General features: G+C 46.2%; 1 protein-coding gene and 1 pseudogene across 2 annotated transcripts; both read left to right on the forward strand.

The window, feature by feature from the left end:
• The first annotated feature begins 122 nt into the window (after window positions 1–122).
• DNTTIP1 (deoxynucleotidyltransferase terminal interacting protein 1) lies at window positions 123–24,974 on the forward strand. 2 transcript variants are annotated; one of them, XM_068987093.1, is made up of 13 exons: window positions 123–267; window positions 840–910; window positions 1,928–2,024; window positions 8,133–8,231; window positions 12,719–12,787; window positions 13,050–13,106; window positions 13,361–13,419; window positions 14,651–14,699; window positions 17,655–17,713; window positions 17,813–17,873; window positions 22,362–22,433; window positions 24,502–24,557; window positions 24,654–24,974. In XM_068987093.1, the coding sequence occupies exons 1-13, from the start codon at window positions 163–165 to the stop codon at window positions 24,790–24,792; spliced, it is 993 nt and encodes a 330-aa protein (XP_068843194.1). In that variant the 5' UTR covers window positions 123–162; the 3' UTR covers window positions 24,793–24,974. The 2 variants fall into 2 exon arrangements, with proteins under 2 accessions (XP_068843194.1, XP_068843195.1); XM_068987094.1 differs by having other exon boundaries at window positions 14,654–14,699.
• LOC138091941 (U5 spliceosomal RNA) lies at window positions 21,276–21,380 on the forward strand (annotated as a pseudogene).

Genomic DNA, 24,974 nt, shown 5'->3' on the forward strand with positions numbered 1-24,974 from the left:
AGCTGCAACCGGACGAGAACCAGCGGCTCGGTTTCCTTGGCAACCCCACCGCTCGCCGCGTCGCGCTTCCGGAGCCTGAGGGCGGCGCGCTCCAATGACGTCACGGGGCCACTTTCCGGCCGGTGGCAGAGTCGGGCTGAAGTTGTGGGGGCCCGTGGCGCCATGGGGGCCACTGGCGACGTTGAGCAGCCGCGGGGACCCGGCGGGGCAGAGCGGGGTGGCCCCGAGCTGGGAGACGCGGGCGCAGCGGGGCAGCTGGTTCTCACGGTGAGGGCGCCCCCGGGGAGGCCCAGGCCGGGCCTGGGCTCGGGCCGGGCAGAGCCTCGGGCTCCCGGGACCCTGGCCCGCGGGGGAGAGAACGCGGCGGCTGATCTACCGAGGGGGTTGGCATTGTCACAGTCCGACGACCTGGCTTCAAATTCTGGTGCCGCCCTCCTAGCTAGGTGACGTGGGCCAGCCCTGTCAAGCCTCTCAGCCCCTGTTTTATCTTCGGGAAGATGGAGATGTCTAGCCCCTGCCTCGTAAAGTTGTCAGGGGGAGGGATAATAAATGCGGGTAAAGCGCCCAGCGCCTCATCTGGCAGAGTAGACCCTCGGTAAACACTGGTCCCCTTCCTCCACCCTTTTATGAAAAGTAGGGTTGGGACTTTGGAGGCAGGAAACTTTGCTCGGTTCCTCTTCCCCGGCCGGGCCTTCCCCCGCACCGCCCTAGCCCAAGGTGGCAGAGACGGTGAAAGCACCCGAGAAGCAGGAATGTCTGAGGTGTAACTTAATGCCCACGCTCCACCTCCACGCCAGTGTCCCGGACCTCGGTGACATCTGCTCCCTTGGTCCCCACAGAACCCTTGGAACATAATGATCAAGCACCGGCAAGTGCAGCGGAGGGGCCGCCGCTCACAGATGACCACAAGGTAAGGCTAGCCCTGGACGGGATGTCTCTCCAGGGCCCTGGCGTGGAAGGCAGCTTTGTGGTCCCCACTGCACAGGGCTAAGAAAGAGTTCATCAGCCAGTAGAAAGAGGAGATTCAGATTCAGTAACTCTCTGTGTGACCTTGAGCAAGTCATTTTCCCCAAACTCAAAATGAGGGAGAGGTGTGTTGATTAGACAGTGCCCAAGATCCCTAACGTTCAATGGCTCTTGTGTTTAAAGCTGCCAAAGAGGCAGAATAGCATGAAGATTATGAGAAACATAGGCCTGATAGTCTCCATTTCAGGGAAGGGAGAGAGAACAAAATGGGTCTTTGGGATGCTGGTTGTATATGTTTCTTGATCTGTATGTGTGTATGTATGCTAATTCGCTTCAACGGTGTCCAGGTCTTTGCAACCCTATGGACTGTAGCCCACCAGGGGATTCTCCAGCCGAGAATACTGGAGTGGGGAGCCATGCCCTCCTCCAGGGGAATCTTCAGACCCAGGGATCGAACCCTCATCTCCTGCATCTCAGGCGCATTCTTTACATCTAGCACTACCTGGGAAGTCTTGACCTGAGTAGTGATTAAATGGATGTTCACTACATCTTACAGTGTATTAAGTATTATTCTGCTAAAACACTTTAAAAATAGTGCCCATTTCATAGAGTTGTGAGTATGAAATGAAGTCCCACATCTATGTGGTTTGCACAGAACTTGGACACATAGCTAGTTTTCAGTAAAAGTCATCTTTTTGTTTATTCGGGGGTGGTTTGTTTTTTTCTTTTTCTAGCCGCGCTACATGGCATGCAGGATCTTAGTTCCCTGACCAAGGATCAAACCTGTGCTTCCTGTAGTGGAAGCATAGCGTTTTAACCACTGGACTGCCAGGGAAGTCCCAAAGCCATCTGTTGTTGTTGCTGAAGGATCTTATGTCAGTAATTGGCTGGGCAGATTGGGAAAAGAAATGTTTGGAACATGCCTCCTGACTGTGGCTTCTTCCCCTCCCTCCCTCTGCAGTTTCACAGATCCTGCCATCTCCATGGACCTCCTCCGAGCTGTCCTGCAGCCCAGCATCAACGAGGAGATCCAGACAGTCTTCAACAAGTACATGAAGGTGAGAAGGATGCAGAGACAAAGAAAAAAAAATTAATAGGAGTTAAGACTCATGGGTGATCCTTCCCTGCATCACAGTCTCCCTAGCTCTTTCTAGTACCTACACATGCTTGAAGTTTTCCAATTTGGAATCCCCACTCCAAGAATGTTTTTTCTCTTTGGGGAGTAATTGAATACCTCTTATTGTTACCAAAGCAAGTTTGGGTCTCCTCACCCATGTGTGTGCTAAGTTGCTTCAGTCATGTCCAACTCTGTGACCCTATGGACTGTAGCCCGCCAGGCTCCTCTGTCCATGGGATTCTCCAGGCAAGAATACTGGACTGGGTTGCCACGTCCTTCTCCAGGGGATCTCCCTAACCCAGGGATCAAATCTGCATCTCTTAAGTCTCCTGCATTGGCAAGTGGGTTCTTTACCTGCAGCGCCACCTGGGAAGCCCAAGCAAGTTTGGGTCTGCTCACCCACACGCAGTAAAACCAATCTACTGACACCAGGTAGTGGTGAAGGAAAGTGCAACATTTACTGCTGGGCAGCACCAAGCAAGAAGGCTGGGGACTAGTTTGTTTCTGTTATTGTTATTTAGTCACTAAGTCATGTCCGACTCTGCAACCCCATGGACTGTAGCCCACCAGGCGCCTCTGTCCATGGAGTTTCCCAAGCAAGACCACTGGAGTGGGTTGCTATTTCCTTCTCCATGGGATCTTCAAACCCTCATCTCCTGCATTGGCAGGTGGGTTCCTTACCACTGAGACATCAGGGAAGCCCTCCGGGGACTAGACTAGGGCTTGAAACACCCAGACTCCCCAGTGGGTTTCAGCAAAGCATTTTAAAGACAACGTGAGGGAGGGGCATCCCAGGGTATGTGATCAGCTTGTGCACAATTCTCTGATTGGCTGATGGTGAGGTGGCCGTGTAGTATCACAGGGAGTAACATTATTAACCCTTAGGCTCTGCTCATGTTCATCACGTAGTTCATTTCTTCCACTTCGTGGTGGCTTTAACATCTGTTAGACAACTCAGGAAATGTGCATCAGATGCTGTTATTGAGGAGCTTTAAAGCAGAGGATATGGGAGAGGAGCCTGCTCCCTGTCCTCCAAGGCCTCATAGGGTCAGCTCCATTAGTTTTGCCAAGCTGTTGTGAGGATGAAATGACGTAAGTGTAATGTGCTCAGCCTGTGCTTGGAATGCAAGTGTTTTTATTACTTGTTTAATAGATAACCATTGTTGCTGTTTAAAATTTATTTCAACATCTATTAATAATCTTCTACACGGCTCTACCTGAATTTCCCACAGATGCTTCAGTCCCAGCATATTAAGGACTGAACTCTTTTGTTTTTCTTCCTAAATCTTCTCATGTATTTATTCTTTCATTCGAGAAGTATTTTCTAAGCCCTTACCATAATGCAGGCACTGTTCTAGGCACTTAAGGATGTAACGGAACAAAATGGGCAGCGTCCTTGCCCTCTTTAAACAAATGTGTCCGTTGTCAGCGAATGCCAGAGAGAAGGAGAAAACAGTGACCTATAGGGAACAGAGGTGCTCTTTCATAGGTTGTGTCTAGGCAAGACATTTGAGCAGAGACCCAAAAGAGTGAGGAAGGAAAAAGTCATGCATATACCTGGAGGGAAAGCAACCCAGGCAGAGGGAACAAGGGCAGAGGCCCAGAGCCAGGAGCATGCTTGGCACGTTCAAAGCACCAGAGTGGCCAGTGTGGTGGGAGCCAACCAAACCAGGAAAGAAGTAGGAGAGGTGACCAGACAGGTAACAGACTCGGCTCAGGCAGAACTTTGAAGCCGGGGTGAGAACTGTGAATAAGTATTACCTGCCACATCAGAAAACAAAGGCTGCTGCAGCCATCAAGCCATCTCTCTACAGCCACCCGGCCTAGAGCCCCGAGGGAACTCAGGACAGAAACAGGACGCCCACCATCTAGCGGTCAACTGCTGCAACCACCCCTGACAGTGCACCCCGAGGGGACTTGGGACTGAGAAGGCACAGGATTCTGGCCCCAGGAAGCTGAGGCACACACCAAAAGAATGGTTTCAGTGAGCCCAGACTCCTGCATCTTTCCATACATAGGAAAGCACTAAATTCCTTAACTGGAGATATGGTTTTCTTTGTTTAACAGTAATCTTTTGATGTGCCGACTACCTACTCTTTGTTGCAAAAACTTGTGTGTCGATATCCTGGCTCCCCACCTTGCCTTCTCGGAGCCGTCTGCCAAAGCTATCTTAGATGCTATGTCCCGGACTTAAGTCCTCAGTTTTGTCCACCAAATAAAACATAACTCTCAACTTTTAGGTTGTGCTTTTTTTTTTTTTTTTTTTCCCAGTTGACAGAACTTTGGGTTTTATACAAGTAAAATAGAGGCTCTTGGAGAGTTTTGAGCAGAGTTCATGATCTGATCATTTTTAAAGAGTCTCTCTGACAGTCATAGAGTAGACTTCAGAAGGAGCAGTTAGGAGGCTTGAGATGATAGTATTAGGCTTGGGTATTAGCAGTAAGGGTGCCAGGAAAGAGTCAGATTCTGTATGTCTCCAAGGTAGCAAATAGGATTTGCCAGTAATTCAGAAGTGCCGGGTAAAAGAAAAAGAGAAGTGAATAACTCCCAAGTTATTTGCCAGAGGCAACTGACTTGGTATGAAGAAGATGGAAACAAGCAGAGGAAGCAGGAGCTCAGTTATGGACAAGTTTAAATGAGATCATCATTCACTTAAAAACCAGAGTCCAGTGGGCTCTGCCCTCCTCCATCTTCCATATTCAGTCCTGGGGTCCTGTGCATGCCACCCCACACTCTGACCAGCCTGCCTTTCTTCTTTGGCTCTGCCTTGGTTCCGGCCTTCATTATTTCTCCCGCTGTAATCCTTAACTGCCTCTGTTCTTTCTTCTTTCAGCCCACCCTCCGTAAATCCAGTGATTCCTAAAATGTAAATCCTTTAAAATCCCTCCATGACTTTCCTTTTTTTTCTGGGTGAAATCCAAATTCCTTTACGTGGCATATATGGCCCCCTGAGATCAGACCGCAGCCACCCCCTGCTGTATACCTAGTCATTCCTTCCCCTGACTTCGGCACTTCCCAGGATGCCCCAAGTATTCTTATATCTCTGCACCTTTACATATGCAGAAATAAAGGGGTTAAGCCACTAGGAAAAGGCTAGACCAGGATTGTCTATCTCCAGAGCACTTTCCTTGTTGCTTGTCCTGATAGTGGATACCATGATTCAGGAACTTTCTCTCCTGGACAAATGCTGAATAAACACAATTTGTGGCTTCACGTTGTCTGCAAAGATACCTCCTTGCCACGCTTGTTTTTAGGACAAGGTGCAAATGACTTGATTACATCACAGCTTTGTATTAAGTGCAAGCTCTTGACCAGCCTCATCAGATCACTTTGTTTAATAGTGTTCCCAAATCTCAGCTACCCATTTTCTTAAGAATGTTTAGAATAATAACTTCAGAAATGGCTGATCTTATCCAAGAAATGTTTAATTTTATCAGTTTATTCTTGTTACTGCTAAATGCACACCCCTTTAAAAAATCTTCTAATAACATAGCTTAGAAAATGGAGTGATGGATGGATAAATGGGATGAGTAGATGGCTATGTGACAGCAAATACAGCAGAAGGTTAATTGTAAACCTAGAACCTACTATACAGAGTGAAGTGAGTCAGAAAGAGAAAGATAAATACTGTATTCTAACGCATATATACAGAATCTAGAAAAATGGTACTGAAGAATTTATTTACAGGGCAACAGTGGAGAAATAGACATAGAAAATAAACATGGACACGAGGAGAGGGGAGGAGAGGGTGAGATGCAAGGAGAGAGTAACACGGAAACTTACATTACCGTATGTAAAATAGATAGCCAACGGGAATTTGCTGTATGGCTCAGGAAACTCAAACAGGGGCTCTGTATCAACCTAGAGGGGTGGGATGGAGAGGGGATATATATATACCTATGGCTGATTTATGTTGTGGTTTGACAGAAAACAGCAAAATTTTGTAAGGCAATTATCCTTCAATAAAAAATAAATACGTTTTTTTAAAGGTTAATTGTAGACTACGTAATAGGTATTAGTATCAATTGAATAAAAGTAAAAACCAAAAGTCACTAAAACTCACCTCACAGAATACGACTGTTAATAATGATCATGTAGTCTCCTATATTTATTTGTCTGTCTGTGTGTGTGTGCACGCGCATGCATGTTTAAAAAATACATAGGATCGTTTTGCACCGTTCTGCAGTTTGTTTTCTTCATTTAACAATATATTTTGGTCATGCTTCTAGGTCAGTACGTAATAGCTCACACGGAGTGTTTTGTAATAGTTGCAGAGTAGTCTAGTGTGTGAATGTACTGCAGTTTAGTTAGCTAGTCCGTAGAGCACTTGGATTATTTACATTTTCCCTATTACAAACAGTTCTACATTGAACACTTTGAATGTATATCTTTGTTCACCTGTGAGAACATTTCTGAAGGATAACGTTGTAAAGATGAAATTGAGGGGTAAAGGAGGAAACATTTTTCCCTCAAGAAAATTTCTTTCCAGAAATTTTGTGCCATTTTGCATTTCTACCAATAGTGCTTGAGAATTCCTTATTTATTCTCATATCCAGAGGTGGCTTACACTTAGCCTACACATTCCTTGTACTGCCCGCCTCACAGGGTGGTTGTAAAGTATCCATGTTATTTCATTTAGCATTCGCTTAGTCATTAGTCAACACTGAACACCAGTATTAATCTCCAGCTTTTAGTTTTTGTTTTGAAGTCAAACTCATCTGATCGTTTCACTTGATTTTGCCTGCAGAATTTTCCTCCTAAACTCTTGAGCTCTCTAATCCAGTGCTTTCACTCTCTTCCCCTTGGTTTGGTGTAAACAACAAAGGTATATATGTGAGTGATTGTACCTCCGCATGGTTGTCTGCCTCGAGGGGTTCATGGGTTTTAGATTTCAGAATTTTTCTATTTACTGAAGAGAACCTATCTTTTCTTCTAGAGACATGGACTCTCTTTTTGATGTATTCCCAGTGTCTCCGTTTGGACCTCGCATCACCTTGGCCCTTGGTGTTTTCAGGCTCAAGCTATCCCCCGTACCTGGTGGAGGAACCTTCTGCCTTTCCTTTCCCCAGCCAGCTGGGGCTGCTGATATCCGGGGGCCTGGCCAAGTCTTACCCCGCCCAGTCTACAGATGTTCCTCTCAGATGGGGTGAAGTCAGGGTTTAAGTAGGCTTTTCTGCCCACTGTGTCTTTTCTGGCCTCCCTGACCTGTTCATCTCAGGCACTGGCCTTTTTTTTTTTTCTTTTTCTATGGAAGTAAAACAGGTGCATTGTAGAAATTGAGAAGGTTTATAGTTACACAAAAAAAAAGAGAGAAAACAATCACGACATCACCACTTTAATATAGTGTATTCTCACAGTTCTTTTGTCTTATGTTTGCTTTTTGCCATTTTAGTCTCACGCTATCCCAGACTGTTTAATAACTTCCTTTCTTCACTTGACTGTATATCATGAATACCTTTTTGTGTCAAAAATATATTCTCCTGTACCTTGCTTACTGTGATTTTTGATACTTGTCTACTTCTTCATGGTATAGATAGTCCATAATTTACTTCAGTTGTACTTGGACATTTAGGTTATGCTTTGATTTTGTACTGTCCACACGTTACTACTGTGAAGACCCTGCTTTGAGTACCTCCGTGATGGTCCTCCTCTGTAAGAGAGGATGAAGAGGGGAAGTAGAGCCAGGGACCTGAATCTAAGCCTGGCTGACCTCACGGCATGGTCATGATTGCCTTTCCCTTCTTTGCATACGTGTGTGCTTAGTCGCTCAGTTATGTCTGACTTTGCAACTCCATGGACACCAGGCTCCTCTGTCCATGGAATTTTCCAGGCAAGAATACTTGAGTGGGTTGCCATTTCGAACTCCAGAGGATCTTCCCCGAACCTGTGTCTTGTGTGTCTCCTGCGTTGGCAGGCAGATTCTTTACCACTGAGCCACCTGGGAAGCCCCTTCCCTTCTTTATAAGGGTAGATTCTATGTACAATTCCCTTCACGTTGATGCAAATCAGCAGGACTTCTGGCTCTGTCTTCTATCGTACTTCTCCCTAGTTCTTCCAGAAGGCAGCACTGAATGTACGAGACAACGTCGGGGAAGAAGTGGATGCCGAGCAGCTGATCCAGGAGGCCTGTCGGAGCTGCCTGGAGCAGGTGAGATCAAAGGGGAAGAGAAGTGTAGGCACAGGGGTTAGCCCTCCGGGCTCGGCAAAGACATACGGTCTCATCATGAGTGGTATTTGGAAGGAAACCCAGTGAACTACTTACTTAGACAGGGCTTGGAGCTTTGAAGACAGAGGGAAGGGAGGTAGCTACTAGATGCCAAGTAGTATGGTAGACACTTTCACCTGCATGAGTTCATTTCCATCTCAGGAGAAACCTGTACAGAAGGCACCTTTCAATTCCTAGTTTACAGATGAAGAAATTGTGGCTTAGCAGAGGCAGGAGGTAGAAGAGCTAAGATCTGGCTTGCCTCTTAGTGCGTGGTGACTTGACCCTTCACGTAGTCACAGCCCCTTTTGGTGTCACGAGAACTGCCACCCTTTCTGCCTCCTTGCCTCCCAAGGTGTGGTCAGGAGACATGACGTCAGGTCTAGAAATGGCTGTGTGCTCAAGATAGTCGTGAACCTGTTTGCATGTGTCAGCTGCTGTTATTAATAGGAATTGTCAACATCACCCAGATTCCGTGCTTGACTGTGAAACCAATAGCTGTCAGAGGTGGAATCTGCTTCATGACGATAGCCACAGGAGCAGCCTGGAGTTCAGTCCTTCTATCACGTTGTTGCTGTTCAGTCACTAAGTCGTGTCCGACTCTTGGGGACCCCGCGGACTGCAGCCCGCCAGGCTTCCCCTGTCCCTCACTATCATGAGTTGAGAGAATAATGTCTTCTGGGAGGTTGGCTGGCAAGCTGCTCAGGCACAGCCTCAGAAAAGAGCAAGACCAGGGCCTCGAATCTGAGGTTGTTGAGATTCCCCCTGAGATACACATCTTATCTGTCTGAGGACCTGTTTTTCCAAAGCACAGAGTGACTCTTTTTCATCTTGAATTCCTCTCAGGGTGCAGGCTACTTGCAGTGGGTTACAACTTAACCCTCGTAGAGCTGAGCAACGCTCTTTGTTTTGTTTAGTTCACAAATCCCATCTTCTCTCTGGCTCCCTGTCCTTCCACGTGACTTTATCTAGTCCTGTGGCTTTGAAGCCAGTGTAGCTGTTGATGATTCTAAACATACAGCTCAGCCCTGAGCTGCTTCCCCATTTGCCTTCCTCCACTCTATCCTCAGAGCAGCCAGCCCCAGGTTGTTTTTCTTTCTTTTTTAATTTATTTATTTTGATTGGAGGCTAATTACTTTACATTATTGTATTGGTTTTGCCATACATCACCATGAATCTGCCACGGGTGTACACGTGTTCCCCATCCTGAACCCCCCTCCCACCTCCCTCCCCATACCATCCCTCTGGGTCATCCCAGTGCACCAGCCCCAGGCATCCTGTATCCTGCATCAAACCTGGACTGGCGATTCATTTCATATATGATATTATACATGTTTCAATGCCATTGTCCCAAATCATCCGACCCTGTCCCTCTCCCACAGAGTCCAAAAGACTGTTCTACACATCTGTGTCTCTTTTGCTGTCTCGCATACAGGGTTATCGTTACCATCTTTCTAAATTCCATATATATGCCTTAGTATACTGTATTGGTGTTTTTCTTTCTGGCTTACTTCACTCTGTATAATCAGCTCCAGTTTCATCCACCTCATTAGAACTAATTCAAATGTATTCTTTTTAATGGCTGAGTAATACTCCATTGTGTATATGTACCACAGCTTTCTTATCCATTCGTCTGCTGATGGGCATCTAGGTTGCTTCCATGTCCTGGCTATTATAAACAGTGCTGCGATGAATATTGGGGTACATGTGTCTCTTTCAGTTCTGGTTTCCTCAGTGTGTATGCCCAGCAGTGGGATTGCTGGGTCATAAGGCAGTTCTATTTCCAGTTTTTTAAGGAATCTCCACACTGTTCTCCATAGTGGCTGTACTAGTTTCCATTCCCACCAACAGTGTAAGAGGGTTCCCTTTTCTTCACACCCTCCCCAGCATTTATTGCTTGTAGACTTTTGGATCGCAGCCATTCTGACTGGTGTGAAATGGTACCTCATTGTGGTTTTGATTTGCATTTCTCTGATAATGAGTGATGTTGAGCATCTTTTCATGTGTTTGTTAGCCATCTATATGTCTTCTTTGGAGAAATGTCTGTTTAGTTCTTTGGCCCATTTTTTTATTAGGTCATTTATCTTTCTGGAATTGAGCTGCAGGAGTTGCTTGTATATTTTTGAGATTAGTTGTTTGTCAGTTGCTTCATTTGCTATTATTTTCTCCCATTCCGAAGGCTGTCTTTTCACCTGCTTATAGTTTCCTTTGTTGTGCAGAAGCTTTTAAGTTTAATTAGGTCCCATTTGTTTATTTTTGCTTTTATTTCCAGTATTCTGGGAGGTGGGTCATAGAGGATCCTGCTGTGATTTACGTCGGAGAGTGTTTTGCCTATGTTCTCCTCTAGGAGTTTTAAAGTTTCTGGTCTTACGTTTAGATCTTTAATCCATTTTGAGTTTATTTTTGTGTATGGTGTTAGAAAGTGTTCTAGTTTTATTCTTTTACAAGTGGTTGGACCAGTTTTCCCAGCACCACTTGTTAAAGAGATTGTCTTCACTCCATTGTATATTCTTGCCTCCTTTGTCAAAGATAAGATGTCCATAGGTGTGTGGGTTTATCTCTGGGCTTTTTGTTTTGTTCCACTGATCTATATTTCTGTCTTTGTGCCAGTACCATACTGTCTTGATGACTGTGGCTTTGTAGTAGACCTTGAAGTCAGGCAAGTTGATTCCTCCAGTTCCATTCTTCTTTCTCAAGATTGCTTTGGCTATTCCAGGTTTTTTGTATTTCCATACAAATTGTGAAATTATTTGTTCTAGCTCTGTGAAAAATACTGTTGGTAGCTTGATAGGGATTGCATTGAATCTATAGTTTGCTTTGGATAGTATACTCATTTTCACTATATTGATTCTTCTGATCCTTGAACATGGTATATTTCTCCATCTATTAGTGTCCTCTTTGATTTCTTTCACCAGTGTTTTATAGTTTCCTATATATAGGTCTTTAGTTTCTTTAGGTAGATATATTCCTAAGTATTTTATTCTTTTCATTGCAATGGTGAATGGAATTGTTTCCTTAATTTCTCTTTCTATTTTCTCATTATTAGTGTATAGGAATGCAAGGGATTTCTGTGTGTTGATTTTATATTCTGCAACTTTACTATATTCATTAATTAGCTCTAGTAATTTTCTGGTGGAGTCTTTAGGGTTTTCTATGTAGAGGATCATGTCATCTGCAAACACTGAGAGTGTTACTTCTTCTTTTCCAATTTGGATTCCTTTTCTTTCTTTTTCTGCTCCGATTGCTGTGGCCAAAACTTCCAAAACTGTTGAATAGTAGCAGTGAAAGTGGGCACCCTTGTCTTGTTCCTGACTTTAGGGGAAATGCTTTCAATATTTCACCATTGAGGATAATGTTTGCTGTGGGTTTGTCATATATAGCTTTTATTATATTGAGGTATGTTCTTTCTATTTCTGCTTTCTGGAGAGTTTTTATCATAAATGAATGTTGAATTTTGTCAGAGGCTTTCTCTGCATCTATTGAGATAATCATATGGCTTTTATTTTTCAATTTGTTAATGTGGTGAATTACATTGATTGGTTTGCGGATATTGAAGAATCCTTGCATCCCTGGGATAAAGCCCACTTGGTCATGGTGTATGATCTTTTTAATGTGTTCTTGGATTCTGATTGCTAGAATTTTGTTAAGGATTTTTGTATCTATGTTCATCAGTGATATTGGCCTGTAGTTTTCTTTTTGTGTGGCATCTTTGTCAGGTTTTGGTATTAGGGTGATGGTGCCTCATAGAATGAGTTTGGAAGTTTACCTTGCTCTGCAATTTTCTGGAAGAGTTTGAGTAGGATAGGTGTTAGCTCTTCTCTAAATTTTTGGTAGAATTCAGCTGTGAAGCCGTCTGGACCTCAGCCCCAGGTTTTTAAAGATAAATCAGATTGTGTCCGATCATGGTCCCAAATCCCCTTTTATATGTGTTTGTTTATTTGCTTGCCATCCAGATCACCCACAGAATGAGCCTCACAAGAGGAAAGCCCTTGCTTGTGCTATTAATAGCTGTGTCTCCAGCACTTACATACTAAGCACTCAATATTTATTTTAAAAAACAAAACAAAACAGCAGCTTACTGAGGAACATGTTTAATATCAGTGCATTTACTTAGAAAAAAGTATTTAGCATATGTTTACATGGAAAAAGTGAGGAAGAGTCTTACATGAAATGTTAATAGTATTCTGTGGGAACTGAGGTTTCAGATTTTTTTTTTTAATTTTGCTTATTTACATTTTTGTAATTTTTCAGTAATGATCCTTCATTATTCAGGGTTTTCAAAAAAGGTGTTTATTTGTATGACTATTTCAGGGTCCCTTTGTACTGACCATGAAAAAGTTTTAACAGTTTGAAGTTGTATCTAATGGAGGTAGATAGGTTTACCCACCAAAAGAGTGACTGATAACACTTTTTTTGTCGTTTCCCTTCAGGCTAAACTACTATTTTCAGATGGAGAAAAAGTAATACCCAGATTGACACATGAGCTTCCAGGGATAAAGGTCAGAGTCCCTGTGTGACGGTGTTTTGCAGGGAGGACCAATCAGACTCGGAGGCTGGAGAGCTCTGTGGCCCCGAGGAGGCTGCACAGATCCCCCGTTTGTGGGACCAGGTCTGAATAGCATCGTGCCAGGAGGACTGCTGAGTCCTGGCTCAGGGGGGAGCCAGAGGGTGTGGTCTAGGGCTTCTGTCTTCTGCGACCCGGGGACCTGCAGCTCCTGAGCAGCGGCCTCCATCTGACTCCCTTCCCTTCCCCACCCCCAGCGTGGCCGGCAGGCAGAAGAGGAGTGTGCCCTCCGAGGAAGCCCCATTCCCAAAAAGGTGAACCGTCTCCTCATTTTCTGGCTGGGTAAAGGCCCTGCAGCTCCAGAAGAGGGTGGGCTTCCTCAGCACCCCTAGGGGCCTTTCTAGCGTGAGAGGCAGGAGTCCTAAGCACAGTCACCCTGCCCGCTCACCCCCAAGCGTCATCTGGCCTCGCAGGGAAGCCACCTCCTTCAGGCGACCCTGGTCCTGCCCGTGAGCTGGGGGCTCCCATAGGGCCAGGCCTCTGATGGCTGTTCTCTTCTCTTTGGCAGCGGAAGGGACGGCCTCCGGGACATATCCTGTCAAACGACCGGGCCACTGCGGGCATGGTGTGAGTAGAGGCCAACAGAGCTCTAGGGGAGAGTGGGCGGGGGGTAGGCCTGGAGGAGAGGAGGCCAGAGTTCGCTGCCTGGCAGCCTGGCAGACTCAGACTCATCTGTGCAAGAACCCAGGGAGGAGAGTTCTCTAGTCTGAGGGCTGAGGGAAGAAGGCAGTGAGGAGGGTGTCGTATCTTGCTTTTACCCCAGAACAGTTCAGCCCAGCTTCACTAAACACCAAAGGTTCTCTTTAAACACCAGAAGTGTGTTTTATTAGTATGTACCACACGCTTGTGGGGCCTCCCCAGTGGCCTGGCGGTAAAGAACCCACCTGCAGTGCAGGAGGCATGGGAGACGTGGGTTTGATCCCTGGGTCGAGAAGATCCCCTGGAGGAGGGCATAGCAACACACTCCAGTACTCTTGCCTGGAGAATTCCAAGGTCAGAGGAGCCTGGTACACAGAGTCAGGCACGACTAAAGTGACTTAGCACACACACACGAACGCTTGTAATGTGCCATCACTGGTCTGAACACCTAATATATACTTTTCCTTTTAATCCTTCCAACCACCCTCTGATGACGGTATAATTAATTCTGCAAATAAGGAAACAGACTCACAATTACTTGCCCAAAGTCAGACGGCTATAAAAGGCAAAACTATACCACATTGCCTCCAGGATGGTCATTTTCAAAGACTGTTGAAGGAACAGAATCTTTTTCAAACAGCGTTACGTGGAAGCCTAATACCGACATGTAAAAAAGATAAAGCCTCCCTGGTCAGGGAACTGAGATCCTGCAAGCTGCATGGAATGGCCGAGGTTTGGGGGTAGGGTGAGGAGGAGCCACACTGATCTGGTTAAGAGAGATGGAGACAGTTTGAAACCACCAGCTTAGGAGATGGATTAGTGTAATCCTTATACCTTAGACTTGTCTCCTGCCTGAAGCAAGTTCATTCCTCACTTACACAAGACTGGGACTTGCTACTGTTATCTCTTCTGTCAGATGAGAAACTGCAGCCCAGAGAGGTTCCCAGACTTGCCCACATGGCTAGATGGTGTCAGATTGAGTCCTTGAGTGGACTAGGACCCGTTCTTTTTCCCTTCGCACTGCCTCTAACGGGCACCAGGCAGCAGTCTCCCTGGGGCTGGAGTGAGAGTGTTTGAGGAGCTCCCACCAGTAGCAGCAAACTTTCTTGCAGTCCTAGGCCCTATCTCGGAGAATTCACTTTTCCTCTTTCCCTCCAAGCAGATGGAAACCAAAATCCTGTGAACCAATTCGCCGGGAAGGCCCTAAGGTATGATGCTGTGAGCATGGCAGTGACCCCTGTCCTAGGAAGACCCCAGTCCAAGCTCTGGGCCCCCCCTTGAGGGAAAGGGCCTGGGGTTGGGTGAAGGATGTGTGCGCCAGAGCCATTTTACCTGCCCTCCTACCTCCCAACTCTGGCTTCCAGGAGGATCCCAAGTAAGGATTGAAATTAGGGGCAAAACAAAGAGAGGGCTTGGTGTCTGCCGCACCCTTCTCCCTGTAAAAGCTCGGTGTCACCAAGACTTATCCAGCACTTACTATGTCACAGGCACCGCCCTGCACCTTTGGTATGGGTTGCCTCATTTAATCTTTATCACAACCTGTTGAGAGAGATTCTGTTACCTTTCTATGGTTCATGAGCTTCCTTTCCTACCTCATGGCAGAAATTATTTTATCTGTTATCCTACACATTTGCTACACTTGAAGATACTAAGGATTACAGAGTTGCCCAAAGTCACATACCGAGTAAGTGGCAGAGCTGTATCAAACCCAAGGTCCAGGGACACCAGTCTGGGTTCTTAAAGCTGTTAGCTTCTGTTGCCTCCAGAACAGTTGTTTGCAGGCTTTTTTTTTTTTTTTTTAATTTTAATATTTTTAACACCAAAAACATTTTGTTTTGGGGTATGCCAATTAACAATGTTGTGATAGTTTGAATTGAACAGTGAACGAACTCAGCCATACAGGTACGTGTATCCATTCTCCCCCAAACCCCCCTCCCATCCAGGGTGCCACATAACATTGAGCAGAGTTCCACATGCTATACAGGTGTTTGTTATCCATTTAAATATAACAGCGTATGCATGCCATTCCCAAAGTCCTTAACTGTCCCTTCCCTTCCCTTCCTGCCCCACCTTCCACCCCTCCGCCAGCAACCATGAGTTCATTTTCTAAGTCTGGGAGTCTCTTTCTGTTTTGTAAGTAAGTTCATTTGTATCATTTCTTTTTAGATTCTACATATAAGCAATGTCATATGATATTTCTCCTTCTCTCTGACTTCTCTCAGTGTGACATTCTCTAGCTGCATCCATGTTGCTGCAAATGACCTTATTTCATTCTTTTTAATGGCTGAATAATGTTGCATTGGTGTGGGTACCACTCTTCTTTATCCACTCCTTTGCTAATGGAGGCTTAGGTTGTCTCCATGTCTTGGCCGTTGTAAACAGTGCTGCAATGAACACTGAGGTGCATGTATCTTTTGGGGCCATGTTTTTCTCTGGATATATGCCTAGAAGTGGGATTGCAGGGTCATATGGTAGCTCTGTTTTTAAAGGAGCTTCCATACTGTTCTCCATGGTGGCTATAGCAGTTTATATTGCCACCAACAATTCAGGAAGGTTCCTTTCTCTCCACACCCTCTCCAGCATTTGTTGTTTATGGATTTTTTGATGATGGCCATTATGACTGGTATAAGAATAGAATCTTTTCTTCAACTAAAATCATACATGCAAGCCCACTGTCCAGTCATACATGATAGGTGAAAGCTCCACCATCCAAATTGAGGCTATGTCCAGTGGAAATGGTCCCCCCGTTATTGTAGTGGCCCGCAGCCTCCACCAGTGCCCAGGCCTGCCTTCTTCACCTCTGCTCCCTTGGAGCGGGTGATCCCACAGCCTCCTAGAGCTCTGTCCTCCTCTCCAAACACCCCTTCTCTCTCTCCAGTGAGTCCTTCCTCCTGTATAAGTGGGCATTCCCCAGAATTCTCTCCATTGCCCACTTCTCCACCTCAGGTTTCTCTCTGGATGACCTAAAGCATCCACGCTTATTAGATCTTGGGGACTAGTACTTGCTGAAGTTCCCTTACCTCTTGGTTTGTACCCCACCTTTACCTCTAGTTTAAAACCTGTATATCCTACTGTCTGCTGGAGCTCTTGGCCTGGAATCTCCATAGAATTTCAAACTCAGCGTATCCAGAGTTGAAATCAGACTCTTTCTCCCAGACCTACTTCGACCTTCTCTTCTTGAGTCATCTTTGCCTCTTCCTTCCCTTCCCCTCCCTACATCCAGTCCCGGCTGATTCTGCCTCCCAAATACATTCCATAAAGAGGTTCCTATTCCTTCTTCTTCCTTCATCCTACTACTGCAGCCCTCATCTTCCTCTCTTTTTGGCCAAACTGGCATGCAGGACCTTAAGTTCCCCAACCAAGGATCAAACCCATCCCCCTGCAGTGGAAGTGCAGTGTCCTAACCACTGGACCACCAGGGAATTCCCCCTCATTTTCCAAACTGCTCTGTACAACTACCTCTAAACAGCCCACCCCTCCTATAGTTGAGCCACTTCACACCCGTTAGCCGAGTTACAGAAGAGCAGGCTATCGTGAGCGCAAATCCAGCTCTCCCTGCCTAGAGGCCTTCAGTGACTCCATCACCTCCAGGATAAACAAATAAAAAGCCGTCCACGTAGTGAACGAGCACCCCCAGCCCCGCTCTGCTTCCCTCCAGCCCCAGCCATTGCCACTCTCCGAATGCTCGCTCTTTCAGCAGCACAGAGCTTCTGTGGTTTCTCCGCAAGCGCCCCAGCCGTCACCTGCCTGCTTGCGCTGCCCCTCCTGCCTCCCTTCTCACTGTCCAGCTCTGCTGTCTGTCAGCACCACCTTGGGAGTCACCCTTCAAGGAAGCCCTTCTGTTACCCTCCCCTTGACTCCCATCAGGCCCTGCACTCATCTGTGTCACCGCCCACCTTATAGTGGTATCATTATCCGCACGTGCGTCTGTGACCCTGTGGAGAACAGAGACTGTCCCTGATTCATCCCCTTACCCCTCAGCCCCCCATTCCCCCCGTCACAGTATATAGCACAGTGTCCAGTAGTTTAAAAGTATTCAGTTTCTTAAATCAGCTGTTTGTTCAGTAATGGCCAAGGACGATTATAGGAGAGGGTGGGGGAGAGTTTCTGTCCTGCCCACCAGATAAACCTCCACCTCACCAGCCTCTCTGTCTTTTGCACAGTGGGACCCAGCTCGGCTGAACGAATCTACCACCTTCGTGTTGGGATCTCGAGCCAACAAGTAAGTCTGTACGGAGTTGGTGCTGAGGGAGGGGCCCTGAGGGGTCCCCCTGAGCACCACGCCTGCTGGGATCCTCACCACTCGTCTGTTGCCTTGCAGGGCCCTGGGGATGGGGGGCACCCGAGGGAGGATCTACATCAAACACCCACACCTCTTTAAGGTACGTGAGTGCCAGGAGTCGGGCCAACCCTGGCCATGGAGTAGACGGCACTGTGAACTCTCCATGGCCCAGAGGAACCTGGAGTAAACCCTGACCCAGGAGCCAGGGCAGCAGGGTTCTAGTGGCCCCTCTGCTCTTAACCTTTACCTTTTGTACTTGACTCAGCACCTCTGTGCCTCATAACATAGCTCCTGTCCTCGTCTATTTGCTGTGTGTCTAACATGGTTCTAAGTGCTACAGTTACGTTACCTCTTGGACGTGAGTCAGGATTCTGTCTTCTGCAAATCCTGAGCTCTTAACCACTGCTGTATTCAGTTGTCTGCAAAATAAAGAGATCGCAACGGAGCAGCAGTTCTAACGTTTTCCAAAGAGGGGACTCCTCGTCTGAGCTATGCTTTGGTCTCCACTATTTGAGAAAATAATGGAGCGGGGAGGGCATGAATTCATGCTCTTAGATAAGTTTGTATTTTAGTCACAGAAGCATCCAAATATATTAGAAGAAAGGTAACACACACGTGTTCAGGTTAATGGTTTTTGCACCTCTGTGCAAGACTCGGTGTCCCTTGTCAGAACAGCTCCTTGGGGTCTCAGAATCAGGCGCTCTGGCCGCTACATTTGGTGCAAGGTCAGTTCTTTAAAGGGCAAAGCTACTTCTATCTTATCAGTCTTATGTTCTGGGATCTTCAACCTATGTTTCAGCCTGCGTGCTGCTACTTCGTTTTCCTCCCTCAGTGTCTCTGCTCCTGCTGTTCCCGTTGATGACCTTCCCCCGCCACCTCCACCCTTTTCTCTGCCTGACTGTTCTGTTAGATCCAGCTTGTCCAAGACCCTCGCTGGCATCATTGCCAAATAGATACGCTCTTAGACCTACTTCCAGGTCCTTTTGTGCAGTGGTTAAGAGTATCATCTCAGTCCCGATTCCATTACTTACTAGCACGTGACCTTGGGCAAGTGGCTCCACATTTCTGAGCCTGTTTTGTCCTCTGTAAAATGAGAAGGATGCAAACCAGCCTTTTATGGTTGGTAGAATTAAGAGAGAATGCAGTGAAACAGCCTTTTTTGTAGTAACTTTTCCTTTTAATACTTATTTGCTACTTTGGGTCTTAGTTGTGACTCACGGGCTTAGTTCCCTGACCAGGGATCAAATCCACATCCCCTGCATTGGAAGGCAGATTCTTAACCATTGGACCACCAGGGAAGTCAGTAGTAATAACTTTAAAAGGAGTATAGTCTATAAAAACATTGAATCATTGTGTTGTACACCTGAAATTAATACAATATCATGAATCAGCTATACTTCAAAAAAAAAAAATGGACTTCCTCTATTAAAAAAGAGAGAGAGAGAGATAAAGCACAATAAAGCCCCCAGACAATGCCAGCATAGCAAGGGCTCAGTAAATTGTCAGCATTACCAGCATATTTTCCCAGTTCTTAGACCCATTGTTGGTAATAAACTCATGGGCAGTAGATACTCTCTCTTACTTTAGTCTTTTCAGAATAATAAGCAGAGGGGAAATTTTTTTGGTTTTTTACTTTTAATTCTTTACTGGTGATGATAAGCATCTTTCCATCCGTTTAGAGTTTTTGTGTTTCTTCTACAAACTGCCCATTATACCTTTTTACTCATTCTTCTGTCCTTCTAAAGGCATTTTGCAAATTTCCTTTTTGTTTTTAACTTTTTTAAATTATAGAAATAATATATAAACCCATTCTTGTAGAAAGATTCAAAGAATGCACTAAAGCTAATGGGGAACAAGGCACCAAACTCCGCTTTCCTCTTGACTCTGACTCTTCTCCCCTAGAGGTTACCCCCAGCAGCATGGTAGCGTTTTCAGTCATGTGTGTGTCTATGTGTCCTTGTCCTTTAATGATTATCGGTCTTATCCTATATATATTGCTCTAAGTTTTTTTTCACCCCAAAATTCGTTCATTCATTCATTCAAATATCTATTGAGTACTGAGCAGTCTCAGACTGCAGAGATACAGCAGTGGGCAAAACAGACACACACAGCTCCTTGCCCTCACAGAGCTTACAGTCTAACGTAGAGCAAGCTGTATACCCTGGAGCCAGATCCAGCATAGCCTTGTTTTTGTCCAACGCAGAGTGATGACATTTTTTAAGGGTAATTTAAAAAGAAAAAGATTATGTGACCAGCAAATCCTAAAGTATTTATAGAAAAAGTGTGCTGACCACTATAAATCTAGGGAATAAGACCTTAAGAGATGCGTCCATGTTATTAAGTCCCCCTCATTTTACTTTTTTTTTTTTTAAGATTTATTTTTGACTGTGCTGGGTCTTTGTTGCTGCACAGGCTCTTCTCTGTTTTCGGAGAGCTCCTCCTTAGGGTCTGCTCTCTGGTTGGGATGCACCAGCTTCTCACTCCATGGGCTTCTCTTGTTGCCAAGCTCAGGCTCTGGGACACATGGGCTTCAGTAGTTGCGGCTCCTGGGCTCACTAGTTGCAGCTCCCAGGCTTTAGAGCACAAGCTCAGTAGCTGTGGCACGCGGGCTCAGTCGCTCCTCGGCATGTGAGGTCTTCCCAGATCAGGGATGGAACCTGCATCCCTTGCACTGACAGGCGGACTCTTCACCACAGAGCCACCAGGGAAGCCCTTCTTTTTTTTTTTTTTTTTAAATTTTATTTATTTATTTTTTTGGCTACATTGGGTCTGTGTCCAGCCTTCTCTAGTTGCGGCAAGCAGGGTCTACTCTCTAGTTGTGGTGTGCGGGCTTCCCTCGAGGCGGAGCGCCAGCTCCAGGTGCTCGGCCTTCAGTAGTTGCTGGATGTGCGCGCAGTAGTTGGGGCACACAGGTTTAGTTTCTCCCCGGCATGTAGGATCTTCACTGACCAGGACTGAACCCAGGTCCTCTGCATTGGCAGGCAGGTTCTAATCCACTGGACCAACAGGGATGTGCTGACTCCTTTAATTTTAACAACAGTCCTATAAGTGTTAATACCCTCTGTTTTACAAATGAAGAAACTGAGTCTCAAAGAAATCATTGCCTCGATTTACACCACCTAATAAATAGAAGAAACCAAGATTTATGAACCAGGTTTTTTTTTTCTTTTCTCTCTTGTTTTTTTTTAACCTGCCACCCCCTAAAAGCCCACCAGGCCAAATTGGCCACCTGCACATATGCTCATCTCCAACTTTCCCCACCACACGTGCTCCCTATGGGCTGAGCTCTGAACCCCACAGTTAAGTTCTTACCCAAGATGCTCTTCTGCTTCCAGGGCATGAAGTGTCCTGACTTTTGTTTTAAAAAATTTGGTCACCTTAATAGCCACATGTGTTGTAAGCCACCTCCAATCACTTCTTCACAGAGGAGTACAGCTCTCAAACGTAGTCAACAGTCTGACCAGTTGCCAGAGGTCCTATGTTTTAAGGAAGGAAAGGGAGGATACTCTGGTTTCTCTTGAAATCGAATATATCTTTCGCCTTTTACTAAAGATTTCCGTAGAGAGAAACAACTCGAGTGTTCAACTCGGAGCCCTTGGCAGGGCTAATCTTTGATGTTATGGTGGTGGTTTAGTTGTTAAATCATGTCCAACTCTTGGTGAACCCCCACTGTAGCCTGCCAGGCTCCTCTGTCCATGGGATTTCCCAGGCAAGAATATGGGAGTAGTTGGCCATTTCCTTCTCCAGGGGATCTTCCCCACCCAAGGACTGAACCTGAGTCTCCTGCATTGCAGGCAGATTCTTTACCAACTGAGTTACCAGGGCAGCCCCTTGATATTATAATAAAAGATACAGTAAAAGAAAGCAAACGGGCAAGTTCCTTGGTGGTCTAGTGGTTAGGACTCCATTCTTTCACTGCCATGCCCCAGGTTCAGTTCCTGGTTGGGGAACTGAGATCCCACAAGCCTCGAGTCTTGGCCAAAAAAAAAGAAAAAAAAACTTTTTTTAAGGGAAAGGAATTAGAAGTGTATTAAATCTCTGGGAATTGGGCCCCTTTCCCTGGCCTCCTGGACTCAGCCCTCTTTGCTCTGAAGAGGTCAGTGAGCCCTCTCTAGCCACCAGAGGTCTTGTTGGTAAGAAGTGTTAGGTAAAAGACCAGGACACCAAAAGAGTGTCTTAACAGGCTTTTTAATGGCGAAGCGCTCCTGGGCGGGGTTCTCGGACCCGAACGAGGCAGGTCGAGGAAGTCCGCCCGGACCATGTTGGGAGTGGTTTTTATATGATCGTTGCAAGGGATGGTCAGGCTAGATGGACGGGGGTTCCGATAGGTCGCCAGGCCAAGGTGTCGTGGGCTGACAGGTCCTTCTACGTGGCTGGGGTGGGGCGGCTTTAGTTGAAGTGTGCTGTCATTGGTCCCCAGGATCTGGGAGGCTCCTTCCGTTAGGAGGGAGAGGAGGGGCGGCCCATCATGGCCCCCAGGGTCCGGCCTTACAAAAAGGCCTCAAAGGCTAAGAGTATGTTCTGAACCAAATGAAAAATGCCCATCACACCAGGCTAATGTCTCCCCCTGTGGCTTCATCCCTCACAGTATGCAGCTGACCCCCAGGACAAGCACTGGCTGGCCGAGCAGCATCATATGCGGGCAACAGGGGGAAAGATGGTAAGCACTGTTCACACGCGCCGCTGCCAGGGACCCACCCAGCCCAGGGACCAGGCTCTTGGTGACAGTTTGCCTCCAAACCTGAGAGACTCCATGCCCAACAAATGAGAAAGGAGACTTGTAGGAGGAGAGAGGGCCCATTCCTTCACGCAGAAGACCCGTCTGTAACCCCTGCCTCTCCTCTCCTGTGCCTGGGTCTCCCACACACCGCCCGCTCCCCGCCCCCATGGCACCCTTATATGTAGTTCATATTAGCTGTACGTAAGAATACCAAGTACAAGACACACTTAACACTCTTTGCCATCACGCACTGCCTGTCAATAGATTTCACCCCTCCATCACAACTCTGCCACCAGACGCACCTACGGAATCTCTTCTCAACACTGCCCCAGGCAGCACCCCTTGGCAGAAAAAAACAGCACATGCAGTGAAACCTGTTTGCCACACCTGGCAGCCCCTTCCAAAATCACTTCTACTTGAAGAGTTCTCAGCTCAAATCAAGCAACATCCTTAGGAAAATCATCTTCACATGTATTCTAAAACTGTCATGGAGGGATGTGTCCATCACATGCACTGTCTCTCACCTGAAGATGCACTTAGTCCCACTGCTGGGACTGCTCCTGTTAGAATTCAGTGGCCTTGCAAGCCACTACACCATCCCCTACCTGGCTACCTTTTATTTCCTACTGTATTTATGCTGTACTCTCTTTCAAAAAATATTTTAGGAACCTTACTGTGAACACATAACATAAATAAAAAACAGAGAGGAAAAAAGGAAAGGCATGATCGAAAATTGAGGCAGGAGCAAGATTAGTTATAAAAAAGAATTGTTTTGTTTGTTTATTTGTTTGTTTTAAGAAAAAAGGGCAGGCGAATTTTAAGTTACCAGACTGGGAGACCAGTGCATGTCTATAGGTTTTCACAAATTCAGTTCCTTTGCCCCTGAGATGAAGACAGTCAAATGACTCAAGGGACACACAGTTATTTCTGACCCTAAGACTGGAAAGAAATGCCTCCCACAGAAGAATCTCATGTGATGAACATCATCGCCCACATGGTAAATTCACAAGGCAAGGTAAACTCTCCCGAGGCAGATCGTGGCGTTGTGCCAAAGCAATTCTGCAGGCCCCAGACCACACAGCCCAGCTCCTCGACAGCAGTGCAGTTTATCTGTTTGCCCTTTTGCCTCAGAGTTCAAAACCAGCTTATCTTAGTTCCAGGGTTCACACATGGCTTCCTTCTGATTTCCTGTTTCCACATATATTTTGCTGGCTCTTTGGCCCTTTCATTTTTTTTTTATTTATATTTTATTAAAGGATAATTACAATATTGTGTTGGTTTCTGCCGTACATCAACATGGATCACCCATAGGTATATATGTCCCCTCCCTCTTGAGCCTCCCTCCCACCTCCTACCCCATCCTATCCCACTAGGTTGTCACAGAGCCCCAGTTTGAGTTCCGTGAGTCATACAGCAAATTCCCACTGGCTGTTTTACATATTTTAGTGTATGTTTCCATGCTACTCTCTCCATTTGTCCCACCGTCTCCTTCTTACCCCACCCCCTCCATGTCAGTAAGTCTGTTCTCTATGTATGTACCTCCATTACTGCCCAGCAAATAGGATCATTAGTACCATCTTTCTAGATTCCATATATATGGGTTAATATGCAATGTTTATTTATCTCTTTCCATCTTACTTCACTCTGTGTAATAGGCTCTAGGTTCGTCCACCTCATTAGCACTGACTCAGGTGTGTTCCTTTTTATTGGCCCTTTCATTTTAAAACACGTCAGGGTCTCTTTTTACAAGAGATGGCAGCTATAGATAAATTAGTCACCATTGCCCACTCTCCCACCCAGAAAGTTTCAACTTGAGTAAAAGAATGCTTCAAGGAACTGTTCCCCAGACAGACAGTCTCTCTCTACTCTCTCCATTGCTAAATTATAAACTGTGACTACCGGCCCCTCCCTTCCAGCCCTTACTTTAAGCAGACATTTAATAAAGTACTAATCGAGTTGACTGAAGTGAACCATAGGCAATGATGACTCTCCTTTGCTCCTACTCTAGGCCTACCTTCTCATTGAGGAGGACATCCGGGACCTCGCTGCCAGCGATGACTACAGGTAAAACCAGTAGTCTCTGCTCTCCCCTCCCCACTGGGATGAGCGTGGACCTACATCCTCCCTTGCTCCAACTCTCCTCCTCAATGTCTGTTCCAGAGGATGCCTGGACCTGAAGTTAGAGGAGCTGAAATCCTTTGTCCTGCCCTCCTGGATGGTCGAGAAGATGCGAAAGTACATGGAGACACTCCGGACAGAGAATGAGCATCGTGCTGTCGAAGCGCCTCCACAGACCTGAAACCGGGTCCCCTGGCTACAGTTGGCAGCCCTCCTCCAAGGCCCTCGTACCCACATGGCTGAGGCCACTGCTAGGACTGCTCCTAGATGGATCTCAGCGGCATTAAGCTATGCCTGGGCTAGTTTGTAGTGACTCACTGCAGAGCGCCCCCAGACTGGCATGTAGTTCTATATTTGTAAAGT

The sequence above is a fragment of the Capricornis sumatraensis genome, chromosome 15 (assembly GCF_032405125.1).
Source record: "Capricornis sumatraensis isolate serow.1 chromosome 15, serow.2, whole genome shotgun sequence".
NCBI classification, from domain to species: domain Eukaryota; kingdom Metazoa; phylum Chordata; class Mammalia; order Artiodactyla; family Bovidae; genus Capricornis; species Capricornis sumatraensis.